The sequence below is a fragment of the Colobus angolensis genome, unplaced genomic scaffold (assembly GCF_000951035.1).
Source record: "Colobus angolensis palliatus isolate OR3802 unplaced genomic scaffold, Cang.pa_1.0 Scaffold190, whole genome shotgun sequence".
Taxonomy (NCBI): domain Eukaryota; kingdom Metazoa; phylum Chordata; class Mammalia; order Primates; family Cercopithecidae; genus Colobus; species Colobus angolensis.
The window spans coordinates 6,701,493-6,726,993 of NW_012115044.1; the positions used below are offsets into that span (position 1 = coordinate 6,701,493).

At 44.0% G+C, this 25,501-nt stretch overlaps 1 protein-coding gene across 5 annotated transcripts in view; it reads left to right on the forward strand.

Moving 5' to 3' along the window:
• Positions 1–7,853: 7,853 nt before the first annotated feature.
• PLA1A (phospholipase A1 member A) overlaps positions 7,854–25,501 on the forward strand; it is a 32,252-nt gene continuing 14,604 nt past the window's right edge. For 2 of the 5 annotated variants that reach the window (XR_001001605.1, XM_011940629.1), the window contains exons 1-5: positions 7,854–7,992; positions 16,792–16,993; positions 18,869–19,046; positions 19,567–19,675; positions 23,115–23,216. Coding sequence is in view for 4 of the 5 variants with exons in the window: in XM_011940629.1 (XP_011796019.1) it covers positions 7,920–7,992; positions 16,792–16,993; positions 18,869–19,046; positions 19,567–19,675; positions 23,115–23,216 (664 nt within the window). In the remaining variant the exon portion in view is untranslated. Of the gene's footprint in view, positions 7,993–10,283; positions 10,418–16,791; positions 16,994–18,868; positions 19,047–19,566; positions 19,676–23,114; positions 23,217–25,501 lie in introns of those variants that run through there. The other 3 variants (XM_011940630.1, XM_011940632.1, XM_011940631.1) reach the window with 3 other exon arrangements.

Here is a 25,501-nt window from a genome sequence, read left to right on the forward strand (position 1 = left end):
TGAATTTGCCATTCTTATCAAGTTAATCTATGTGTATTGCACAACAGAGGAGGTCATATGTGACCTTTCAAATGATACTTTTTGGACCTGCTGTGTGGTGCCGTTTCATTTGCTTTCTTTGTTAGCCAAGATTGCTACATGTTATCTAGGTTTTGGCAATACTTGTTTTTTTGTTTGCTTGTTTGTTTGTTGTTTTAGATCTACAAAATTAGCATTGACCTCATTCACCCTTCTTCAAGATTCTCCAACCACAACATTCTTCATTTATTCTTCTTTCTGTACCTCTCTGGAGTGAGTAAACTTGCATCTTTTTCAAACAGCCACTGAGCTACTAGGACACTGAGGGGAAGGAATGGGGACTAACTTCACAATCCAACCGGCCTCCTGGGCCAGCTCCTCAACAGTGGCTGCCTGGGGTCAGGCTGAGGACCCACAGGTTATTTAGATGGGACTGGGGAGCCGCCTACCATCATTTGTTTTACTCTTTGGGCTTGGGGGTTGGGAAGAGTAACTCCTAGGGAGTAGAGGAGGCTCTTTCCATTTGGGGAAGGATAAAGAAGAGAGGAAGAGAATATTGCTGTGTGTCAGATCATTCACAACAACCCATGAATAGATGAAGAAATTGGGCTCAGAGAGGTTGCCATCTGTCCAAAGTCACTCAGGATGAGATGGAGCTGCGGTTTAAAACCAGGTCTGTTTCTCGTACAAAGGATGGAACCAAACCAAGGTGCTTTTCCCAGTCTCATGCAGCACTCACACTTCTGACACCCAAAGGTGTGGGAGTTGTTTCTCCACGCACCAAGCAAGTGTCTAACAGACACCAAGTGGGTGTCCTCCAATTCAATTCTGATGGTATCTTCTGGATGATAGCATCAGATTCCACAAGTTAAGGCACAAGACTGCCTCTCCTCACCCACACCACTGCTTCAGATGTTGACCATAAGTCCCAGGTTCTGGCCTGTGCTTCTGACCAACCAGCTGTAAATCAGGGTTCCCACAAAACCCTCCTCAGGTTTGATTAATCTGATGGAGTGGCTCACAGAACTCAGGAAAAACACTTAGTTTACTGGTTTGTTAAAGGATATTACAAAGGCTACAAATGTCTAGCCAGTTGGAAGAGATGCACAGGGCAAAGCATGTGGGAAGGGGTGTGGCGCTTCAGTGACCTCTCTAGGTATACCACCCTTTGGGAAGCTCCATGGGTTCAGCTGTCCGAACCCAGTTCTTTTAGGTTTTTATGGAGGTTTATTGTGTTGGCATGATTGACTAAACCATTGGTCATTCGGAATCACCTCAGCCTTTAAGCCCCCACCCCTCCCTGCGGGTCACGAGGTGGGTGGGGACAAAAGTTGCAACCCTCTAATCACATGATTGATCTCTCCGGCAACAAGTCCCCATCCGGAGGCTATCCAGGAGCCCACCAGAAAGTCCTCTCACTAGAACAAAAGATGCTCCTCTCACCCGGGAAATATCAAGGGATTTAGGAGTTCTGTGCCAGGAACCAGGGTCAAAGACCAAATATTTGAACAAAAGATTAGCACCCCTATCTACAAGGGTTTTAGCAGCTCTGCATCAGAAACTCAGGGGTAGAGACCAAATACATATTTCTTACTATATCATCATAGCACAGTCTTTAAAGCCCATTTTCTTTGTACACATTCTACTACACTCTAATTGTTAGCTGTTTAAGTATTAGAAAATCATTCCTTAGAGTCAAAATGGTGTAACATGGTGGCAGTGTAAGCCTGTGCTGTCTTCACCTTCCTACAATTAAGTGGTGATGTCAAGAGGAAAGACTAGGTGTGGGTTTGAGATCCACATTTGGCAGCAGGGGTAGGGAAGGGACAGAGTGAACCCAGGAAAAATTGTGAAGTGGGCAGAGAATCTTCACTCTCCTCTCAGGCTTTTTCCCCTTCTCAGGCAGTTCCCCCACCTCTGCACTCATTTTGCCCCTTAGCCACAGTGGAGACCCCACCCAATGCTTCGGACATGATCTAGACTTATCTGTTCACACTGTGGTTGGTTATATCTGTCTCCACTTGCCAAGGTCCTTCACCTTTGTGGGCCTTGAGGTCGTTGTCTCTACCAACTGGTGGCCTCAGGCAAGTGACCCCTCTCAGGGTATTTGAGCTTGGAGCCCCTGGACTTTCAATACTAACACCCAAAGAACATGAGTCTAAAATGGGGTTGTCTGACTTGGAGATAAGAGCAAAGAAAGAATCTTTTGGTTTCCCAATCTACAGAGCTGTGGATAGAAACATGTACTTACTAATAGAGAGCCATGCTTCAAAGCAGTGTTTCTCATCATTTTGGCTGGTATATGGACAACCCTCCTCCCCATTGTCAACGCCAGCAGGTGAAAGTGACACAGTCCATCTGTTGGTTCACTTCAGGGGCTGGCTGTGTCTTCTTCTGTATCTTCCTTCTAAAATACACTTTCTATTGGAGACTGCTCTAGTGGAGGTGACATTCTGGGGTGACATGGACTCTCTGCTGTCCCTTATTCCACCAGCCCTGAATCCAGGAGACCTAAGAGGAGGGTGCTCTGAAGGTGTGAATTTTTTCCTTGTTGCAGGAACATGGTAATTGCCATGTAATTAGGACTAAGAAAAGGCATGCTCTGTGATCTTTTCCAGAGAGCCACCATTGAAACCTGGCTCTGCCACCAGATGCCTCCCAGCCTCAGGTTGCTCAGGACTAATGTAAGTTGAGGCTAATAATGCCCACCTTGAGAGTATGGTGAGAATGAGAGTAGGTAGCATGAATTCAGCAGAAAGGATAAGGATCTGTTGCTAGTGGTAGTTTTTCAAATTCAAATCCATGCTCTGTCACTTTGTGTAGCCTTGGGCAAGTTATTAAACCTTGCACTGCCTGTTTCTGCACATGGAAAATGGGGTTAATGATAGTATCTACCTTGTGGGATTGTTGTACATTTTACACAGCATAGTATCTAGCATATAATAAGCAGTTAAACAAAAAATGGAAAAAGATATGTTAACATATACTAGCTATATGTTACTGGTGGCTTTTAAAAAGTGTATCTAGTGTCTTCTTTTTACCAAGCTGTCATGAAATGAGAGACCCAGGGAAATTCCCAGACAACCACCTCCAGCCAGTTTCTTCTGTCATGTGGGAAACTTTTGACACAACCCCGGGTGCTCACAGGGCTTTCTTTCCCTCCGACCTTCTCACAGTACCCCCTTGCCATAATGCACACCCAAAGACAAGCCCTTGAAGTTCACAATTTTACTTTGAAGTTAAGTGATCTCAGAGAATAAACACTAAACCATTGAATTTTAGTATCAAACTGTCATTTTAAAGCTACAAATAATTTTCAGCCCTCTCAACAGTTGCAAGCTTGGCATCACCGGTGGGGTACACGGCTTCTCTGTTCTGGCAAAACCACAAGTGACCTTTTTGTCTCGGCTAATATAAAGCCGGTCTCTACTTATTCTTTCTGGAAAAACAGAGACAGAACATAGATGTTTTTAAATCAAGGCTAAAATAATGTGGTTTGGCGTATTAGGGGCATGAAATGTTCTCTTTCTCCATAAGGTTTTAGACTGTCCTGCGTGAAAAGCAGGTTCACTGTGATTTGTCTGAGTCTTGGGAGACAGAATACCTATGCACACAATAAGTTACAGGAATCTGGCTTGTTACTTACAGCTAGAAGCAGACAACAGAAGCCTGAAATTCATGTGAGCCAGTCCCCCAAGGCTTAGGAAAGCTGCCTGGGGCACACGGTGCCTCATCTGCACATGCCCACTTGCACCACAGCTGAGGACCCCCAGGAAGGCAGCCCACCCTGGGTTTTATACTCAAGGGAAACAAGAATCACTGAGCTAAAGCATTGAAGGATATCGTGTAGTGGGGGGACTGGAACAGATCCCAGGATGTTGGATTCCCAGCACATTCTACAGTTATTCTTGAGAACTATAAGCAAGAAAACTGAAAGAACTGGGCCCAGTCCAAGACCTTGAAAACTGTCCTTCACTATACTTGTATTTTATGACTTGTTCTGAGAAGGTGCATGTGTGTGTGCGTGCGTGCGTGTACCCATGTTCACATGCAGGACATATAGGACAGCAGGAGTGGAGAGACTCCATAATCGTGCTCTTCACCTCAAAGTGGAATCTGGCAAAAGATTGGACTTTCTGAAAATCAGGTAGGATAAAGGCTTCAGCCATTTTGGGTTGAGCACTAAGATTTCGTGACACATTCTATCTGATGGAATTCCGTGCAACCTTAAAAGAAGAATGAGGCAATTCCAAAGTATTTTGTTTAGTGTGAAACTCAAGGTTCAAAAGAGTTTGCGTAAGAATAGGCGTGGTGGCTTACACCTAGAGTCTGAGCACTTTGGGAGGCAAAAGTGGGAAGATGACTTAAGCCCAGGAGTTCAAGACCAGCCTGGGCAACATGGCAAAACCCTGTCTCTCCAAAAAAAAAAAAAAAGAAGAAGAAAGGAAAGAAAGAAAGAAAGAAAAATTAGGTGGCCATGGTGGTGTGTGCCTGTACCAGCCACCTGGGAGGCTAAGGTGGGAGAATCACTTGAGCTCAGGAAGCCAAGGCTGCAGTGAGCCATGATTGCACTGCTGCACTTCAGCCTGGGTGACAGAGCAAGACATTGTCAAAAAAGAAAAAAAAAAGTAGTCGGTCAAAAGAAGGGTATAAAAATCTAAAAAGCATGAGATAGAATATCTTTAGGAGGATATGCAAGGAAACAATGACATTGCCTGATTTCTGTAGGATCTGGGAAACCTGGGGGAAGGAGATGGAGATTTATTTTTAACCGTGTTTTTGTATTTTTTTCAAAAGTGTATATGTGTAGAGCTATTAAAAAAATGCATGTTAGGCCAGGTATGGTGGCTCACACCTCTAATCTCAATGCTTTGAAGTTGAGATGGGAAGATTGCTTGAGACCAGAAGTTTGAGATCAGCGTGGGCAATACAGCGAGACCTCCATCTCTACAAAAAGATTTTAAAAAATTAGCCAGGCATGGTGGTAGGTGCCTGTACTCCAGGCTATTTGAGAGGCTGAGGTGGGAGGATCACTTGAGGCCAGGAGGTTGAGGCTGCAGTGAGCCGAGATTACACCACTACACTCCAGCTTGGGTGATAGAGCAAGACCCTATCTCAAAAACAAACAAACAAACAAACAAATAAATAAATAAATAAAATTAGCTGGGTGTGGTAGTGTGCACCTGTAGTCTCAGCTACTCAGGAGTCCAAGGGAGGAGGACTGCTTGAGCTCAAGAGGTTGAGGCTGTGGTGGGCCATTATTACACCACTGCATTTCAGAATTTTGAACATTGATTCCCTGGTCACTTGCTCCTTGTGTACCTGGATCCTAGGCAAACAGAACCATCTGACTCCATTTTAAAATGGGTGAGTAGGACCCCCTTTCTAAAACAGGGGTGGGGACTGACCAGCAGACCCTACCAATTGAACAATGCCTTCCCCTAGCAAATATTTATTGACCACTGACTGTGTAGCAAGTACTGTGTTAGGTACTGGGATATCTCAGTGAGCAAAAGAGGCCAGGACTCTGCCCTTCTGAGGCTGACATTCTCCTTGGGGCAGACAGACAGCATACACTGAATAGGAATTGTGGCTCTCTCAGTGTCTCCAGGTAGAAGCGTCTCATCCTCACCTTCTAAAACATGTAATCTCACTTTTCAGAAGGACGAGGTTTAGTCCAGTAAAACTCTTGCATATCTTGTTTCGCCTTGGCCCTCTCAAGCAGTGTCCCTAGGCCCCTGGCCTATCTGAGCTTCAGTTTCTCCGCTGGTGAAATGGACATGGCTGTTGTAAGTATTAACAGAAGACTAGCGGTTCTAGCAATCACTGGAGGAGCCTGCTGGAGCTGCAGAGTCCTGGGCCCTGTTCCAAAGATTCTCATTCTGTGTGTCTGGAGTGGGTCCAGCAATCTGTCACAAGTCAATTGTATGGTTGTGAGGCAGGTGGTTCTGGAAGGGACCACTCTGACCCCGCTCGGAGAGCACTGTGCTAGATGTTGGATGTGAAAGAAAGTGAAAGTGCTCTCTCAGTGTCAGCTGTATTCATGCCAGGCACAAGGGCACCCGGGATTAACTATCTCTGGCCACGGTGTGGGCGGCCAGGAAAACAGCCCTCAGGTCTCCTGCTGTAGGGAAAAGGATTGACTGATGGCTCCAGCTGCTGCCTTCTGAATCTACCTCTGTCTTTGTGCTGAGGTTGACTCCAGCTAATGACTAAGCAGGATGTGGCTGCTAATGCAGGCTCATTTCTACAAAACACAGATCTGCTGTCACAAAAGACTTTGGCCTGAGGAGTCCCCATTGGCCTGGTCAGAATATTCTAGAAACTGTGGTGCAGCCTGAGATTCTTCCTATGTAATCCTCTGTTTCCTGCCCATTCTCTTTCACAGGTGTCAGATGTGCCACACAACCTCAGGGCTCTTCCTGCCTTCTCTAGCACCTTTTATTCATTACAGGTGTTAGTCCGATAAATCTCTTGCATATCTTGTCTTATCTTGGCATCTTCTTCTCTGAGGACCTGAACTCATACACTCGGCTTCATCTCTAACATCAAGACTGCTTTCAGTAGTGACCTCTGCTGTGCCCTACTTATTGCCACACTCCTTCCTGGTTGCAGCAACACTCGAGCAGTGAGATCGTGCGCACAAGGGGAATTAAGGGCTAGCCCCTCCAAAATGATCGTATCCTGTGTTCAGCCTTGGTGGCATGGTCCCAGTGCCTCTTCAGGAGTTGTTGCTGTAGAGTATCATTGCTCAGAGCATGGATTCTGAGGCTGGTTCATCCTGCTTTAAATCCCAGCTCTGCATGATCTCAGGCAAATGATTTAAATTCTCTGTGCCCTACCAGCTGTGTAAAACACAAATGTTTGTACTTAATACACATTACTTAACTTCTGTCACAGAGAAGTAATTTGTACTTATCTGTGATTATTAACTGTATAATTATCACAGTTAAGTAATTTGTACTTAATACAGTAGTTATTAATACTCTTTGATAATACTCACCTCAGAGAGTTATTGTTCAGAAAAGATGATCCTGGCCCTGATGGTGGGCTGTCTGCCTAACAGCAGTATGTTATGATTTAGGGAATGGCAGACAAGTGCCCCGCCCTCTGCCCCAGCTCTACTGACGTGCCTAGAAATAGTTCTGTGTGGTTTCTGCCACTCCTTTGGGTGGAGAGGCCATATGGTGCTGGAACCACCTTGGTTCCAGGCCCGGCTCTGCCACTTCCACTAACGTGATCTCTATAGGTCATTTTCTTTTCTAATATTCAGTTTCTTTGTGAATTCAGGAAGTTGAACATCTCCAAAGTTGGACTTGACTTCTAGCCCCAAGATTCTACAAAATGATAGTACTCTCCAGAGGGAAGCTTTATCTTCTTCCCTTCTGTGCATTAAATGGACACTTAAAATATATTATTATTTCAGTCCTGTGCTAGGCACTGGGGATTAAAAAATGAAAAGAGAAAGCCTTTGCTCTCAAGTCACTCAGAATCTTCTAGGGAGACACACGTGTCCACAGATAATTCCAACACAATGAGGGGTTTCTGGTCACCCAGAGATGAAGGACTTCTGCCTTAGTTATTAATAACATCCTATCATGGGAAGTGGGAGAGGTGCAGGAAATAGTTTCCTGATCATGTTTGGTTCAAAGAGGAAGGACAGTGTGTTTCAATGCACTCTGGTTAACAAAAAAGAAAGTGTATTTATTTTCATTGAGAAGAAGAAACCGAAAACTCTAGCATTTCAATAAATAAGGAAGAATTTATTTTTCCTTTTCGGGTCATGAGGCTAGTTAATGATTAGTGAAATCCACGTGGGTGTTTTCTGAGAGGCTGGGTTATGTGATCTCTTTGGCTTTAGGGAATTACTCCATACCAGCTCTGAGATTTCCAGCTCAGCAATGCCCCCAGGTCCCTGGAAGAGCCGCTTCTGGGTGGGGGGCCTACTTTTGTGGCTCAGCGTTGGAAGTTCAGGTAAGCCAGGGCTCAGGCCTTGGGAGGAACTTATTTCAGTCAATGATCATATTTCTCCAACTACTTATGCAGTACCAACTTTTGGAAGGTCCCCTAAAAGTCTTTTGCCTCTTCTGAGGTGAATTTAAAAGAGTAGGGGGAAAAAAAAAACCCTTTTATCATAATCAGAATGATGGTAAACAGGTCACAGAACCTGAACTTTCCCTGGTTATCCGACTCATTTTTTCTAAAACCCACATAAAAAACCCCTTTCACCTTGCACAAGCCAGGACCCACTGTAAGAAAATAAAATTTGGTTAATTCTAAGATATTCATTTTTCATCCCATAAATATCCACCATTCTAAGATATATTTAATTTTAAAATTTAGATTTTCCAAACTAATAACGATTTTGTCACTGAGATTGTTAGATGTCCTTTCTAATCCGGCAACCTAACTCAAGTGGTTTGTCATCCCAGCTGGGTGATGGGAACTAGTCCCTGCTAACCCCAGATGCCCCTAGGAAAACTTCCCTCAGATGCCAATTTGCATTTATCTTTCCCCGGTAAAGAACTGATGCACTGATCCCACTTGCCTAACATAGCAAATTAACCTGCTCTGCCTTGGGTTCTCAGAAGTTCTCAGGAGACTTCTTCTTACTCTGGTGGTGACCTCACCCTTAGAAAAATCCCCTCCCTCTGCTCCCAATAGCAGGCTGCTTTTCTTTCTTCTCTGCCGGACATTTAATTCTCATTCCCTGGCTCTAGAATATATCATTGCTTCTGCCTGGAGTTGCTCACATCACCTTTGGATTGATTTCTGTTCTTTGCATCTTCCAAGGGGGCTTCTGTATTCCTATCTCCCTTGTATTCATTACTTTTCTGCTCAACACCCCTCCCTGCTACAAAGTTCCACTTAGGTGACTGCATGCTCTCCTTGCACTCATGGGTGGTTTCTCAGAGGTGCTGTTGAGCTCTATATGTGCTTTCTCCTACCTCAATTATTTGTTCCTAAAAGGCGAGGATTTGAGGTTTCTGTCTCTTTTAGCATACTTAGTGCTGTGCTCTATATACAGCAGATGTCCAGTGAATGTTGCTGTATTGCTGCTTAGAGGAGTCAATGGGTTGAGCTGATGGGAAGTAGGCTCTGTCTGGGTCAGGCTAACCCTGACTGGAATCCTGGCTCTGTTTCTTTGTAGCTATGTGATCTTGAGGAAGTGGTTTTCTTTACCTGTAGTTGGAGATGATCCTTACCAGATAGGAATGCTGTATGGACTGAATGAGATCATCTGTGCACAGGGTCGGACTTTTGCAGTTGCTTATTCCCTTATGATTTTATTATTAGCAAATGGTTGTCTAGGCTGATGGAAGTGGAGGGAACAGGGCTGTCATGAGCCACCTTGGAGAGAAGGTGGGAGGTATCACCTAGGAGAGCTGTGGGTCCCGTTCTGAGAAGTGGGCTTGGCAGGCCCACTTTGTACCTGCTCAGGAGCCCCAGGCCTCCTTAGGGGCTGGAAGGCATTTGCTAGTTGTCCTGATTTGAAGGTTGAGGAATGGGAGGACTAATAGTAAATTGGCATCAAACTCTTTTTGGAAGCTCATCTGTCGGTAAGCCTGGGGCCTCTGTCACACAGATAAGAGAAGCTCAGAAATTCGGAACCAGGTAGCAGGGTTAGGGTCAGGGCAGAAGCTGATCAGGTTCCAACCACATATGTGGGAACCATTCTAGATGCTCTGGGCAGGAAGTGGGCTTATGATAACATGTTAGCAGGACCTGGGTGTTTCCTTGCCCTGTCCTCTTGCCTTTGTCTCTGGTGTCTTTCTTTTCACACTTACCCAGTGAGGTATTCTCTATTTCCCATCTGCTTCTCTTCCTTTCCCACTGTCAACAGCAACAATATTTATTAAGTTAATATTCCTTATTCTTACTTTTAGCAGTGCTATCTCAGAAAGTAAGTAAGTTGATGGATAGGCAGAGATAGAAGAGTGTGTGTGTGTGTGTGTGTGTGTATGTGTGTGTGTATGTGTGTGTGGCTGGCAGGGACAGAAATATGCCAAAGGGAAAAGGAAAAAGGATATAATTGTCTTCAGACAGCCTAGATGAAGTAGGTGGAAAGAAAGAGGATGCCGGATGCAGAGAGCTCAAGGTAAAGGAAAGGAAGAGCTCAAATGATCGGGAGGGAGGAGGTTCAGGAGGTATCCAGGTGCCTGCTGTCACACAAGGGCAGTAGCTGACCCACATGGGCCTCTTGGAAGTTTAGCCTCCACTCACTTTCCTGACTGTGTGCCCACACAATCTTTCATGGCAATCCCAGTCACACCCAGCTTTTCCTTGGACGGTGGAGCTTGAGATTGTTGAGCTCCTTGATCAACCTGGCCTTTGAGCTTCCAGGCCGGCTCAGGCGTCCTCTCCTCCAGGTGGGTGCACAAGTCTTCCTCCACCTGGGGTAGATGGCCTTTCTGTGTGTTCTCTCAGTACCTATGTTTCCTGGCCACAGATCTTACATCCCTATTTGCTGTGGGGCTTCCGGCTTATTTTCCCCTTCTCTGCCAGACTTTGAGCTCCCTAAGAACAGTTATGGCTGGCGTCTTCTTCATCCTGGAATCTCCAGAGCCTCACCCAGGCCCTGACACACAGGACACATTCAATAAGCCAAAGGTCTTGGTAACTGAGAAGAAAGAAATTGAGTGGGCTGCAGTCCTCATCTCTACTTCCTGGCATTAGGGCAGATTGATTAAATGACACTCGTCCTGAAACAATTCAGCCAAAGAAGGGTTCCAGAGGTTGGCCCATTTCAAAGACACTCCTGGCTACTGATGCCTCAATCCACAGGTCATCTGATAGCACAGCTCTGTCTGTGGGGAGCCCAGGGCTCAAGGGGGTGGCAGGAAGTTCAGGGTCCCATAGTGCTGAGCTGGCGGCAGAGACAACTGAGTAGAAGCAGCCTGTGACACCAGCCTCTCCAAGGCCAGCCTGGGCCTGAAGGTGGTACTGCACCCTGCATGCATGGCAGAGCCACCCTCAAGTCAGCTATAGGGAGGGGGCCTCCGCCCTCCTCCCCTCCTGCAGTGTCCTCCCGAGGAGCCTGGAGAAGGGCACCCGCTTCCCGACACATGCACCAATGGCTCCTCTGTCATCTTTACATTTGATAAAGTGTCTGATATGGTTTTGTGCGAACTCTGTCACTGCCAGAGCACCCATCCATCTTGGTCCAGGTCACACAATCAAAACTGTTTTAGCAAAATAACACTTCTATGAAACAAAAGCACATAGGGGATACCGATCTACAGAACACAACTGAGACAGGTGCAGGTGGCAGCATAGAGGAGCACATTTCCAGCATTTACAGATCACAGAGGCCACCCATGGGAACCATGAGCATCCCAGGAGGGTGAAGGGAGCTCTGTCATATATGCCTGAGAGTCACTTCCCATTATGGAAACATGGGTGTTACCAGACTCACCCTTCTCTAACACTTCTTCAGTGTCAAAGACTCAAGAATAGAAAACTATAGGCTCTTTTCAGACTCAGACAAGCCAGTATTTCATTCTTCACCCCTCCTTTCTATTGTTTGTAAACCTCTGGTCAGCCTGGCCAGATACGCATCTGTCACTGTTCTTTGGTTGGAGTGGTGGCTAGGTAGAGTCAGTATCTGAATATGCTTCCCTATTTTATCAGCTTCAAATACTGGCAATTTTCTTCTCTCCCTTTTCAAACTGTATAACTTTTATCCCATTGTATTGTCTTGTTTCAGTGGTTAGGACTAGGACCTCTAGCACAGTATTTAATAGAAGCAGTGGTAGCAGACATTTCTCATCTGTTCCCAGTTCTAGATGGAATACTTCTAATGTTTCCCAGTAAATCTAATCTTTACTATAGACTTTTAGTAGATATCCTTTCTTATGTTAAAGAGTGTTGAATTTTTTCAAGTATTCTTTTTTTCTGCTCATCCATTGAGATGAGCATGTGATTTTTCTTCTTTAGTTTGTTCATATGTGAATTACATTAATACTTTTTCTAATGTTAAAATAAACTTTAATTCTTTGCAAAGAATTGACCCAGTAAACCCTGCTGGGCTATGATGTACTTTGTGGTCTTGTTATCCCGGATGGATTTAGATTTGCTGATACCTTATCTTAGATTTCTGTTTATGTTCATACATGAAAGTAGCCTTTAGTTTTTCCTTCTTGCCTGTCCTTGTGCAGTTGTGGTATGTTGGATATTCTCATAGAATGAACTGAAATCCTGTCTCCCATTTTCTATTCCTGGAACAGCATGTGTAAGCTAGGGATTGCTGGATTCATAGAATTCTTCTGTAAAACTCTCAGGCTTCTTAGACTTTTTTGAGGGATAGTTTTGAAACTAGTGTTTCAATTCCTTTATGCTATAGTTTTACATTTGATTTTCTGTTTTTTCTTTCTTGACTAAGTTTTGGTAAGTTACATTTTTCTAGGAAATTATCCATTTTCTAGCAAAATATCAGTATTTTCAGTTTTGGGGTACATATAAACTTTTTTATGGTTTAAGGAAATCTACTGTCTGTATTTATATCCCCTTTTTATTCCTGATATTGTTTACTTGTACCTTCCCTTTTTTCTCTTATTCTGTCTTATCAAAAGTACATCTAGCTCATTATTCTTTTTCAAGAGCTAGTTTTGGGTACTGGCTCTTTGTGTGTGACAGGTACTGCTTTAGGCAGTAGAGTGAATAAAATGGATTTTAAAAATCCCTGCTTTGTTCAAAAGTACATTCTAATGTGGACTGACCACCAATAGACAATAGTATAATAACTTGGCAAATTCCATAGTAGATTAGAAGGTGATGATTGCTAACAAATAGACCAGGGTAAGGAAGATTGAGAGAAATGAGGTGAGGAGCACAAGCAGGTTACAACTGAAATAGGATGTGAGAATAGAGAAGAGAGCACTTGACAAGCAAAGACTTGAAGGAGGGGAAGGAATTGCCATGTAAATACATAAGGGAAATGCATTACAGGCAGAAGGAATGGCCAGGCAAAGACCCTCAGGCACGAAGCCATCTAGAGTGAGGAAGGGCCAGGAGAACAACTGGCTGCAAAAGTGAGTGATTGTAGCATAAGATAAAGGACTCTTGGACTGGGGTGGATTAGCTCAGTTAGGGCCTTACAGTCCATTGTTAGGACTTCAGGTTTCTATCTGAGTGAAAAGGCTTGGACACTTTTGCACAGAGATGTAACGTGATTCGACTGACTTAAAGAAAAATCTTGACTGCTGTGTTGCAAATAGACTGAAGGGGCCAAAAGAGAGGGCAAGAAACACAGTTGCAGGCTATGGCAGTGGTTGTGAGAGATGATGACGGCTTGGACCAGGGTGGTGAGAAGGGTTAGATTCCGAATATTTCATTCTGATGTTCAAGCTAACAGAACTTACCAATTGTATGTGGGATGTGAGAGACAGGGAAGAGTCAAAGACATCCCAGGCAACTTTGCAAAGCCTGAGAAATTGTAATGACTAAGTTGCTACCAATGTTGCTCATATTTCCTTATTTTCTATTTCTTCCATTTCAACTATTACCTTTATATTTCTTTCCCTGTGTTTTATTTGGGATTGCTGTGGTATTCTTTTCTGAGTTAAAATATTAACTTATCTAATCTAAGTCTTTCCCTTTTCCCCCCTAACATTTGCATGTAAGGTTATACATTTTTCCCTATTAAAAGGTAAACTTAGGCACATTAAAATTTTAAAGAGATTATTTCAACAAACAGTGATTCATGGTTTGGGCAGCTTCACATTGCAAGTGGCTCAGGGCTCCACCAAAGGGGTGTGAGGAAGAAATTTTATAAGGTGCCTATGGAGCAAGGCAAAGAAAATATTTGATTGATTAAAGTGGAGCAGTACCTTAGGGTCCCTAGTCAGAGGTTAGTTGGCAGCTTCTGAGTGCTAAAGCTTAAGCCTCATAGGACATAGCTGTTCACTATGAGTTGAGGTTTGGTGAGCTTCTATAAGAACTCAAGCACTAGAGCTGCCTCAGTCTAATGGCTTCCCAAGTAATTATTTTAACAACCCAAGTGCTGTTTTAGCCACTCTTTGCAAGTTTTGATATGTGTTGATTTTATTGTCATTCAGTTTTTAATATTCTGTAGTTTTCATTGTGATTATTCTTTAACCCATACATTCCTTAAAAGGTTAAAAGGGTGTTTTTCTGTGGGTAGCAGTGTAAATTAGTATAGCCACTATGGAGAATAGGATGGAGGCTCCTCAGAAAACTAAAGATAGAGCTTCCATATGATCCAGCAATTCCTCTACTGGGTATATATCCAAAAGAAAGGAAAGGAAGTCAGTATATCAAAGAGATATCTGCACTCTCATGTTTATTTCATCACTGTTCACAATAGCCAAGATATAAAACCAACCAACCTAAGAACCCATCAACAGATGAATGAATAAAAAAAAGAAAATGTGGTATATATACACAAAGGAATACTATTCAGCCCCTAAAAAGAAGGAAATCCCGTCATTTGCAGCAACATGGATGGAACTGGAGGCCATTATGTTAAGTGAAATAAACCAAGAACAGAAAGACAAATATCACGTTTTCACACATATGTAGGAGCTAAAAAAGTGGATTCATGATGATATAGAGTAGTAGATTGTGGCTCCCAGAGGCTGAGAAGGGGAGAGGAGTTGGGAATGAAGGGGAGAAAAGAATATATGTGTATTTATTACCACTGAACTGTACACTTAAAAAAGGTAAACATGATAATTTATATATTTTTTTACCTGAATATAAAAAATTTTTTAAAATCTTGAACAAGCTTCAGCAATATATGTCCATGAGGAATTGTGCCCAGGAGCTTCTCTTTGTATGGGCTGGTAAAAATACCACAGGCACATGGGATGGGTTTGTCTTATTGGAAAAAATGGGAGGGGGTGTTTTTACATTTCCAAATGTATATTAAAATAATTTTTGTTATTGATTTCTAGTTTTATTACATTTTATTTAGATGATATTGGTTCTTTGGTGATTATTTGGGCCTGCTTTGTGACATATTATGGTTATTTAAAAGGACTCAGACTCTCTGATGGATGCAGGCTTCCCTATGTGAACAACAGAGCAGATTGACTCATTAATGTGGTTCACGTCTCATGCTGAAGCACAGTCCTTTCGTCTTTTCTTTAAAGAGCCAAACGCTGGGGGAGGCAGATAAAAAGATGGAGTCAGGCATTAGCTCTCTCATGTGCTGTGGGAGTTCAAGCCGCAGGCTGAAGAGCTTAGGGCCCGCGCTCTCAGAGTGGGCTTCTTCCCAGGAGCCTCCAAACCTGCCTGCTTGGTCTGGCTCTGCAAGGGGATTGGGGATAAAGTATGGGGCTCAGAAGCAGTGATGGGGAAACCTCTAGTCTACCTCAGCGATGCTCCAGAAGGCCTCATGGCTTGAGGTATTCTCCACAGGTGGGGTTCCCACAATTCACTCATAGCACCATATCACAGAGCATCCCAGATCCCATATACAACCCGGTTGTATATGGGTTCCCAGTTACCTCTGATAGCAGATGATCACTCCAGAAACCTAAAGTTACGTCTTCCTTGACAAAGGGGCCCACACAAACCAAAGTCTGCAATCCGGACCTCTCCTCTGAACCTCTGATTCTGTGAATCACTTTGTCTGGTGGCAGCAATGCTGTGTGGGGCTCTGTTCTGTGGGTCAGCGTGCACCCTGCTGCTCCTGCCAGTCTCCCTGTGGGATGCATGGAAGTCAGGGACCACACCTCTGCATCACAGAAGTGGGGATCAGGGTGGGATGCTGGGTACTGAAAATGGGCCAGATTTTCAGCTCCCTGGGAAGCAGGAGTTTCACATTGCCTTTTCTGTTCAGTGTTTTTTAAAGGCCTGCAGTTATCTTGGCCAGAGAATTTCCATTGTAAAGGTATCTATTCTAAGGTGCTGTGAAGTAGGTGAGGCTTGTTAAGGCTCTTCTCTACCATCTCTCTAGGCCATGGGCTGGGCACTGGAAGGCTATGGCAGGGCTCTTGACTGCTCATAAGGACAAGAAGTGATTAGGCGGGGCTAAGGTGTTGGAAATCTTTCTGGGACAGAGTGTTCAGACTAAAGTGAGGCTAGTCCCCAGGGCAACTGTTCATTTGGTTGTCCAGGGTTCTACTTAGACTTCTCTACTAGTTTGCTAGGGATGCCATTATGAAGTGCTGTGGACTGGGTGGCTTGAACAATGGAAATGTATTGCCTCACAGTTCTGGAGGCTGGAAGTCTGAGATCAAGATGTTGGCAGTGTTAGTTCCTTCAGGGCAATGAGCAAAGGATCTGTTCCAGGCCCCTGTCCTTGACTTGTAGATGGCCACTGTCTCCCTGTGTCTTTACATCGTCTTTCCTCTGTCTGTGTCCAAATTTCCTCTTTATATAAAGACAATAGTCATATTGATTTAGGCCCACTCTGTTGCCCTCCTTTTAACCTTTATAAAGACCGTATCTCCAAATACTGTCACATTCTGAAGTACTGGGGGTTAAGATTTCAACATATGAATTTTGGGGGATGAGACTCAGTTCAGCCCAGAACAACAGCCATTTCACCATGGCCTTTAAGCTCATCTAGTTGGGGAATATCCCTTCTCTGCTATTTTGTCCTTAGGCATGAAAAATATTCACAGAGCTTCATTACAGAAGTGATGCAGGCTGTAATAAATGAGTGTTTATTGCACTAACTGATGTATAATAAACCCCATGCCTGCAGGCCCCTGTTTCTTGCTTCCTTCCAAGGTCGTCTTTCTTCCTTCTAAGAACAGATGACCTCACCTTTGGATGTTTCTTGTTTGTTTTGTTTTCCTCCAGGGAATGCACCTCCTACCCCACAGCCAAAGTGCGCTGACTTCCAGAACGCCAACGTTTTTGAAGGCACCGATCTCAAAGTCCAGTTTCTCCTCTTTGTCCCTTCAAATCCTAACTGTGGGAAGCTAGTAGAAGGAAGCAGTGACCTCCAAAACTCTGGGTTCAATGCCACTCTGGGAACCAAACTAATTATCCATGGATTCAGGTGGGAGTTAACTAATCAACAGGACCTCTCAGCTAAGAATGATCAAGTAACCATAATACCATAAGAAGTTAGTGGGGAACAAGAGGAGGAATGAGTTTACCAAAGGTCATATGCTCCATCCCTCATGTCCTGCTGTCTTTGATGGGTCTCATGTCAACATGCACACATGGTGTTCATTCTTATTGGTCATATATTGTACTTCTCCACCCAGTCTTGTCTACACACTCACAAACAGTACATGTCTGTGACTCTGGAGAAATCTCCATACACAGAGCCTTTATTACCCAGGGTTGTATTTCCCCTTCTTCACTTCTTCCCTGGTTTTATGACCTAAGAAACTTCCATTTATGGGGGCCACTTCCATCATACCCAGAGGTTATGGGTGTGATGGAACTATGCACTTCTCTTCTTCAATTTCTCTGACACTCTCCAGTCCACATTTTGTTGTAATATACAGTCACTGAGTCTCAATTCCAATCACCATCCTTTCTTTGAACAGCTTTTCTCCAAAGCCCATCAATAGGCCCAGAAACAGAGAAAGGTTTATAGGAGGAAAGAGGGAGAGAATACGGTAAAGTAACAGCACCATGGAGCAAGTAGAGTTGGGGGCACCCAATGAAAAGGTAGACACAAAGGCCATGCACAAAGGACCACCATTTCCTGATCTCTGGCCTGTCTCTGCCTCTCAGATCCCTGGACTCCAAGGACTCAGCCACATGTTTCCTTAGGCTTCTCTTCTTGCTTCCTTGCTCTTGTGCCAAAGCCTCTCCTCTAGCAAAGCTTACATTCGACCACTTTCCAAGGCTGAGTGTGTACCTCCAACCCAGGGATAGCTAATAGAGGGGGAGAGCTCATCAGGCGAGGCACTCTGTCTGCTCTTAAATCCTGCAACCCCATTCTCTGGCACACACCCACTCCACACTCCTCTGCTCACATGAGCATGCTCTCTTTGCTTCTATACTGGGAGCCATCAAAAAACTTATTTCCTGATCCCAATCTGTTGGGAAAGATTTCTAAACATTTTTTACCATTTTCCTTTTCCTGGAAAACTCCCATTATACTGTAAGTTCCAGAAGGATAGGGACGATATCTTATTTGTCTTTATTTTTTGGAAAGTACCTAGCATACTGCCTGGCCCATAGGTACTCAATAAATGTTTGTTGAATAAATCAGTGGGTGAATGAGAGAAAGAAACAAAGAAGGAAGGAAAAAGAAAGAAAGACAAAGGAAGAAAAGAAAGGAAAGAAAGGGAAAGGAAAGGAAAGGAAGGAAGGAAGGAAGGAAGGAAGGAAGGAAGGAAGGAAGGAGGAAAGAAAGAAAGAAAGAAAGAAAGAAAGAAAAAAGAAAGAAAGAAAGGAAGAAAGAAAGAAAGAAAAAGAAAAGAAAGAAAGAAAGAGAAAGAAGAAAGAAAGAAAATGTCCACAAAGAAAGAGCCTATATTTCAGAATGAGAATTAAGATTGCAAATCTTAACTCTAGGGCACAAAGCTATCTTTTCCTTTCCACAAATAACACAAATGGAGCGATGCAATGTATACAGTTTATGTGGTTTATGCATTGTGCAAAGGTGCCTGACAAAAGGCTGATGGGGCTGAAATCCAACCTGAGTTCTGAACCCTGGCATGAGGCTGCATCTACCTGGAACAAAAGGCAAAGTTTTATAATTTACACAAAGATTGTATATGTGCTGGCGGAAGGGCTGGCAACTTTGGAATGGTGTCCCCCCTGTGCTCCAAGTGCTGTTTAATAAACTCTTCATATATGCCCTTCTCTAGTTTTGACTTCTTTTCTGGGTTTGGGATTAATAGAGGTTTCCATGACAATGAATATCCACTTGGTGGGTAATTTTTCCATCCTTTTTTGGCCCCCTCTCTAGTGTTTTAGGAACAAAGCCTTCCTGGATTGATAAATTCATTAGAACCCTTCTGCGTGCAACGAATGCTAATGTAATTGCTGTGGACTGGATTTATGGGTCTACAGGGGTCTACTTCTCAGCTGTGAAAAATGTGATTAAGTTGAGCCTCAAGATCTGCCTTTTCCTCAATAAACTCCTGGTAGGTGCAGAAGAGCTTAGGGTGAGTTTGGGCTACATATGAGGAGAGAGGGTCAGAAAGACAAAAGCACTGCCTGAGGAGGCTTAGAGTGGAAACAGAGTCATTGGGGAGCTTGGTGGTCTTGGGTTCAAATCTTGACTTTGCCACTCACAGCACTGACCTTAGTCAGGTTATTGAACATTCTGAGCTTCCCACTGCTCCTCTGTAAAATGTGTCATAGCACATTGGACAGCGAATGCAGATGGCCTGGCACTTAGTTGTCCCTCAAGAGAGAATGGCCGTGGTCATTACTCACATACTTTGAGCACCAAAATGAGAGTAAGTGGGTTGTCAGGGTGGGAAGCCCAGGAAGAGAAGAAGTGATTAATGATGAGAGTGCTGTCCATTTTCCCTCCAAAGTAAGTGTGGTGGGTCTGTCATGCCCAGGGCCTCGGCTTCTGAAGCTTTCGGGGAAAGCCTGCCACTGCGAAGCCAGCAGACTCTGTGGCCCACGGGGAACTCACTGCCCCTGCTCTTCTAGGTGCTGGGTGTGTCGGAATCCTCAATCCACATCATTGGTGTTAGCCTGGGGGCCCACGTTGGGGGCATGGTGGGACAGCTCTTCGGAGGCCAGCTGGGACAGATCACAGGTAACATTCATCCCTGCCCATCCTCCAGGCTTTAGAGATGGAGAAAGATTTCCCTGAAAATGTCTCTTCTAAGGCAAGCAGAGGGGAGTACGGAGCCTTTGTTCTTACAATCAAGTCACCTATTACCACTAAAATTTATTTATTGTGGTTTTTTTGTATAAAATTGTGTGTGTTATTATTGTATGATTTCTAATATCAATGTGAGAGGCCATGTGTTTCTTTTTTCACTTTTTATTTTTAAATTTCTTATTTAAAAAACTTTATTTTAGATTCAGGGTTTACGTGTGCAGGTTTATTACGTAGGTATAGCATGCAATGCTGAGCTTTGGGCTTCTAATGATCTCATTGGCCAAGTAGCAATCAGTACTTGATAGGTAGTTATTCCACCCTTTCCCCTTGCTTTTCCTCCTCCTTTTGGAATCCCCAGTGCCAATCGTTCCCATCTTTGTGTCCATATGCACCCAATGTTTAGCTCCCACTTGTAAGTGAGAACATGCAGTATTTGGTTTTCTGTTTCTGCAATAATTGGCTTAGGAAAATGACCTCCAGCTACATTCATGTTGCTGCAGAGGACAAAATTTCATTCTTTTTTATAGCTGTGTAGAATTCCATAGGGTATATGGACCACAGTTTCTTTATCCAGTCTACCATTGGTGGGCACCTGGGTTAATTCCATGTCTTTGCTATTGTGAATAGTGCTGCAATGAATATACTAGTGCAGGTATCCTTTTGGTAGAAGAAATTCTTTTTGCTTGGGTATATAGCTAGCAACGAGATTGCTGGGTCAAATGGTGATTTTATTTTTAGTTCTTTGAGGAATCTTCAGATTGCTTTCCCCACTGGCTGAACTTATTTACATTCCCACCAACAATGTATAAGTATTTCCTTTTCTCTGCAGCCTTGCCAACATCTATTTATTTATTTTCTACTTTTTAATAGTGGCAATTCTGACTGGTGTGAGATGGTATATCATGGTGTGATGATTAGTGATGGTGAGCATTTTTTCATATGCTTGTCAGCCACTTGTATGTCTTCTTTCAACTTTCAAGAAGTCTCTTTTCGTGTCCTTCACCCTCATTTTAATGGGATTGTTTTTTCTGGTTGATTTGTTCAAGTTCCTTATAGATTTTGGATATTAGTCCTTTGTCAGATGCATAGTTTGTGAATATTTTCCCCCATTCTGTAGGTTGTCTGTTTACTCCATTGGTTGTTTCTTTTGCTGTGCAGAAGGTCTTTAGTTTAAGTCTCACTTGCCAATTTTTGTTTTCGTTTCATTTGCTTTTGAGGACTTGGTCATAAATGCTTTTCCTAGGCTAATATTCAGGAGAGTATTTCCCAGATTTTCTTCTAGGATTTTTATAGTTTGAGGTCTTACATTTAAGTCTTTAATCCTTTTTGAGTAAGTTTTGTATATGGTGAGAGCTATGGGTCCAGATTCATTCTCCTGCATATGGTCAGCCAGTTTTCCCACACCATTTATCGAATAGGGTATCTTTTTCTCTAAAGAAAAGTGTTAATTTTTGTCAACTTTGTCAAATGTATGATGGTTATAGGTGTGCTTCTTTATTTCAGTGATCTCTATTCTGTTGCATTGGCCTGTGTATCTATTTTTGTACCAGTACCATACTGTTTTGGTTACTGTAGGCTTATAGTATAGTTTGAAATTGGGTAGTGTGATGCATCCAGCTTTATTCTCTTTGCTCAGGATTGCCTTGGCTATTTGGGCCCTTTTTTGGTGCCGTATAAATTTTAGAATAGATTTTTATAATTCTGTGAAAAATGACTTTGGTAATTTGGTAGGGATTGAATCTATAGATGGCTTTGGGCAAAATGGATATTTTAATGATATTTATTCTTCCAACCCTGCATAGAATACAGAATACTTTGGCAAATACTATGCAAAAGCATAGAATACTTTTCCATTTGTTTGTGTCACCTGTGATCTTTTTTTTTTTTTTTTTAGCAGGGTTTTAGCAGGTTTTGTACAGATCTTTTGCTCTTTTGGTTAGGTGTGCTCCTAGGTACTTTATTTTTGTGTGTGACTATCGTAAATGAGATTGCATTCTTGATTTGGCTCTCAGCTTGAATGTTCTTAGTGCATAGAAATGCAACTGACTTTTGTACATTGATTTTGTGTCCTGAGACTTTGCTGGAGTTGTTTTTCAGGTCTAGAAGTCTTTTGATCAAACCTTTAGGGTTCTCTAGAATCATATCATTGATGAAGAGAGACAATTTGACTTCCTCTTTTCCTGTTTAGATGCCTTTTATTTCTTTCTCTTGCCTGATTGCTCTGGCAAGCACTTCCCCTTCTATTTCTTTCTGAGCCTCAGTTTCTACATCTGTAAAATAGTGGTAACAGCCCACATCTCCTTGGCTCACTGTGGAAATAAACTTTAGACAGTTTTGCTATACACATGTAAAAGTGTGGAGGACTTTATGCTTCCAGAGCCACTCTCAGTTAATAAGGGACTGGAGTTGTATGGCAAAAACCCTCAGCTTCCTGGCCTTTCAGTGGGACAATTCTGGGTCTTGTTTTACAGAATCTCACAGAGGCACCCCAGTGGGGTGAAAACCCGTGGGGATATCCTACTCACTACTATTTTCCTTTATTCCCTGACCTGCTTTCCCACTCCCTCACCATGCTTTCCGAGACTTTCTCCCAAATCTACCTTAAACTCTTGTGGCAGTGTCTGCTTTTTGTAGGGGAAGGAAAGAGATCCAAACTGAGACATGGGAATAGTAGTATTCACAGTAATCACTGTGTTATGGTGAGGACTACAGTGTGTAAAACTGCCCGGCATAAAGCCTGGTCCATAGTTACTGCTCGAAGAAATAGTAGCTATTGTTGTTACTACATGAAGGCAGTAACAAGCTTTACATTACATTAACTTCTATCAAAAATTGGTGTTACCAAGCTCTTTTTTTTTGAGATGGAGTTTTGCTCTGTTGCCCAGGTTGGAGTGCAGTGGCATGATCTCGGCTCACTGCAACCTCTGCCTCCCGGGTTCATGCCATTCTCCTGCTTTAGCCTCCCTAGCAGCTAGGACTACAGGCGCCCGCCACCACGCCTGGCTAATTTTTTGTATTTTTTAGTAGAGACGGGGTTTCGCCATGTTAGCCAGGATGGTCTCGATCTCCTGACCTCGTGATCTGCCCACCTCGGCCTCTCAGAGTTCTGGGATTACAGGCGTGAGCCACCACACGCAGCCTCAAGCTCATCTTAGAGTCAGAGAAACTGGGTCATTGAGAGGTTACCTCTAGAGAGACAACAGAGAGTGGGGTTTCCTGAGGAAGATGGTCCTCAGCTAATTCTCCCAACCCTTGGGTCTTCTCAGGGAGGCTGTATGATCTGCACTGGAAGCGGTGGGTGTGTGGTGGGTCCATGAATGTTCCTGCAGCTGAGAGGAAAGTGGTCCCTCATATCAGTCTCTTCTCACAGGCCTGGACCCCGCTGGACCTGAGTACACCAGCGCCAGTGTGGAGGAGCGCTTGGATGCCGGAGATGCCCTCTTCGTGGAAGCCATCCACACAGACACTGACAGTGAGCTGGGGTGACCTTCCTGGGGTGAGGGAATGAGCTCAAGGCAGCACCTAGGAGGCTGGCATCTAGCTGTGTGACCCTGAGCAGAGATGCCCTGCCCCATCTCTGAGATTCTGCTGCACAGTGAGGAGTTTACCAAAAGGCTATTGAAAGTCTCTTCTGGCTCTGTCTCTGTGACAGAGACATTCACCACTGAGGTGAATGGTTGTATTTTTAGCCACCATAGGCAGGGAGATTCTCACTCACAGACTGAAAGTACTTGGTTATGAGTCTCACTTTCTGATTCAAATGAATGCAGTAACAACAGTGTGCTAAGCAGTACTGGGTAGGGCATTGCTGTCTGGCTGACTTAGGGGAAAGTCATGAAGCTTTTTTAGGATGGGTGTGCCTGGTCCCAAGGGATTGGGCCCCCGCAGGCAGGCAGGTGTGTCACAACTTCCCTCCTCCCCAGCTGACAAGCTTGGCCCTTCAGTCCAGCGGAGAATAAGAATCCCTCTTCTGGACAGGGCGCTGTGGCTCACACCTGTAATCCCAGCATTTTGGGAGGCCGAGGTGGGCGGATCACGAGGTCAGGAGATCAAGACCATCCTGGCTAACACGGTGAAACCCCGTCTCCACTAAAAATGCAAAAAATTAGCCAGGTGTGGTGGCGGGCACCTGTAGTCCCAGCTGCTCGGGAGGTTGAGGCAGGAGAATGGCATGAATCTGGGAGGTGGAGTTTGCAGTGAGCCGACATCACACCGCTGCACTCCAGCCTGGACAGAGCGAGACTCTGTCTCAAAAAAAAAAAAAAAGGAAAAAGAAAAAGAAAAAGAAAAAGAATCCCTCTTCCAATAGTGACAGGCACAGGAAAGACTCTCCAACTCTCAACCCATTATGACCAACTTAAGTTCTTCTGACCAGTTGGGAAAGGCAGGGGCATTCCTCTTCATTTCTGCTCCGCAGCCAATGCCCATGGGGTCTGTGCTTAGTGTGGTGGGTGCAGGGAGAAATAACATCTGTCCCTGACCAGAGGAGCTTGCAGCTCAAGTGAGAGATGTTCATGTCTCTTCCTGTGGTCAGAAGTCTCTTTTTGGCATTTAAGACTCATGATTCTGAAAGAAACACATGCAGTTATATTGTCCAACCCTTCTTCCCACCTTTATTTCACAGATAGGAAACCAAAGCCCACAGGCCTTATCCTAGCTATATTAGGTGAGTTAAGCTTGTTCATTTAAAAAGTGAATCCTGGCTGGGCACAGTGGCTCACGCCTGTAAGCCCAGCACTTTGGAAGGCTGAGGCAGGCGTTTCACGAGGTCAGGAAACTGAGATCATCCTGGCTAACACGGTGAAACCCAGTCTCTACTAAAAAAAAATTCAAAAATTTAGCCAGGTGTGGTGGCAGGTGCCTGTAGTCCCAGCTACTCGGGAGGCTGAGGCAGGAGAATGGCGTGAACCCAGGAGGTGGACCTTGCAGTGAGCGGAGATCATGCCACTACACTCCAGCCTGGCCGACAGAGCGAGATTCTGTCTCAAAAAAAAAAAAAAAAAAAAAAAATCCTTTCTATCCTTAAATTTGCTAAATATATGACTTATTAGGTACCCATTTATCTAAGCGAGGCCTCTCAGGCCCCTTCAAAGTCTCCCTGCTGTGACTTAAAAAGATTTATTCAACCACTATTTATTAAGCTAGTGGCAGGTGCTGAGAATTTAGCAACGATCAACACATTGAATGAGGTCCCTGCCTACATGGAGCTTACAGGCTACATGGACCGTAGGAGTCACCAAGGGAAGCCCGGGTGCCCATTAGAGAGTGTCTGCAGTAGGGGTCTGGGTGAGATGATGGTGGCTTGGGTAAAGGTGGTGGCAGTAAAGACAGAGAGAAATAGACAGATTCAAAATATGTTTTGGAGGTAGAGCTGACTAGACTCGTGAAGGGCTGCATGTGGGGTATGAGGGAAAGGCAAGACTCAAGGGTGGCTTCTAGGTCATTGCTTAACCTCCAGGTCGATGGCAGTAAGCAAATAATACACAATCATTTTCTTCCAATAGTGACAGGTGATAGGAAGGAGAAAGTCGGGGTCTTCAGCAGCTGGGCCTGAGCCAGTCTGAGGGCTCAAGTCTGCCACAGCAGAGCATCCAGGAGTTGGTCACAGGGACAGAATGAGGGCAGAAGATGCTCTCTCACCTTGGCTCTGGAGCCATGTCCTATTTCCACTCAGGAGAGCACAAAGATATGTTTTAGGGGGGACTGTGGAAATGTGACCCCAAACATGTTTACCTGAACTATTATTCAAAGGAAAAC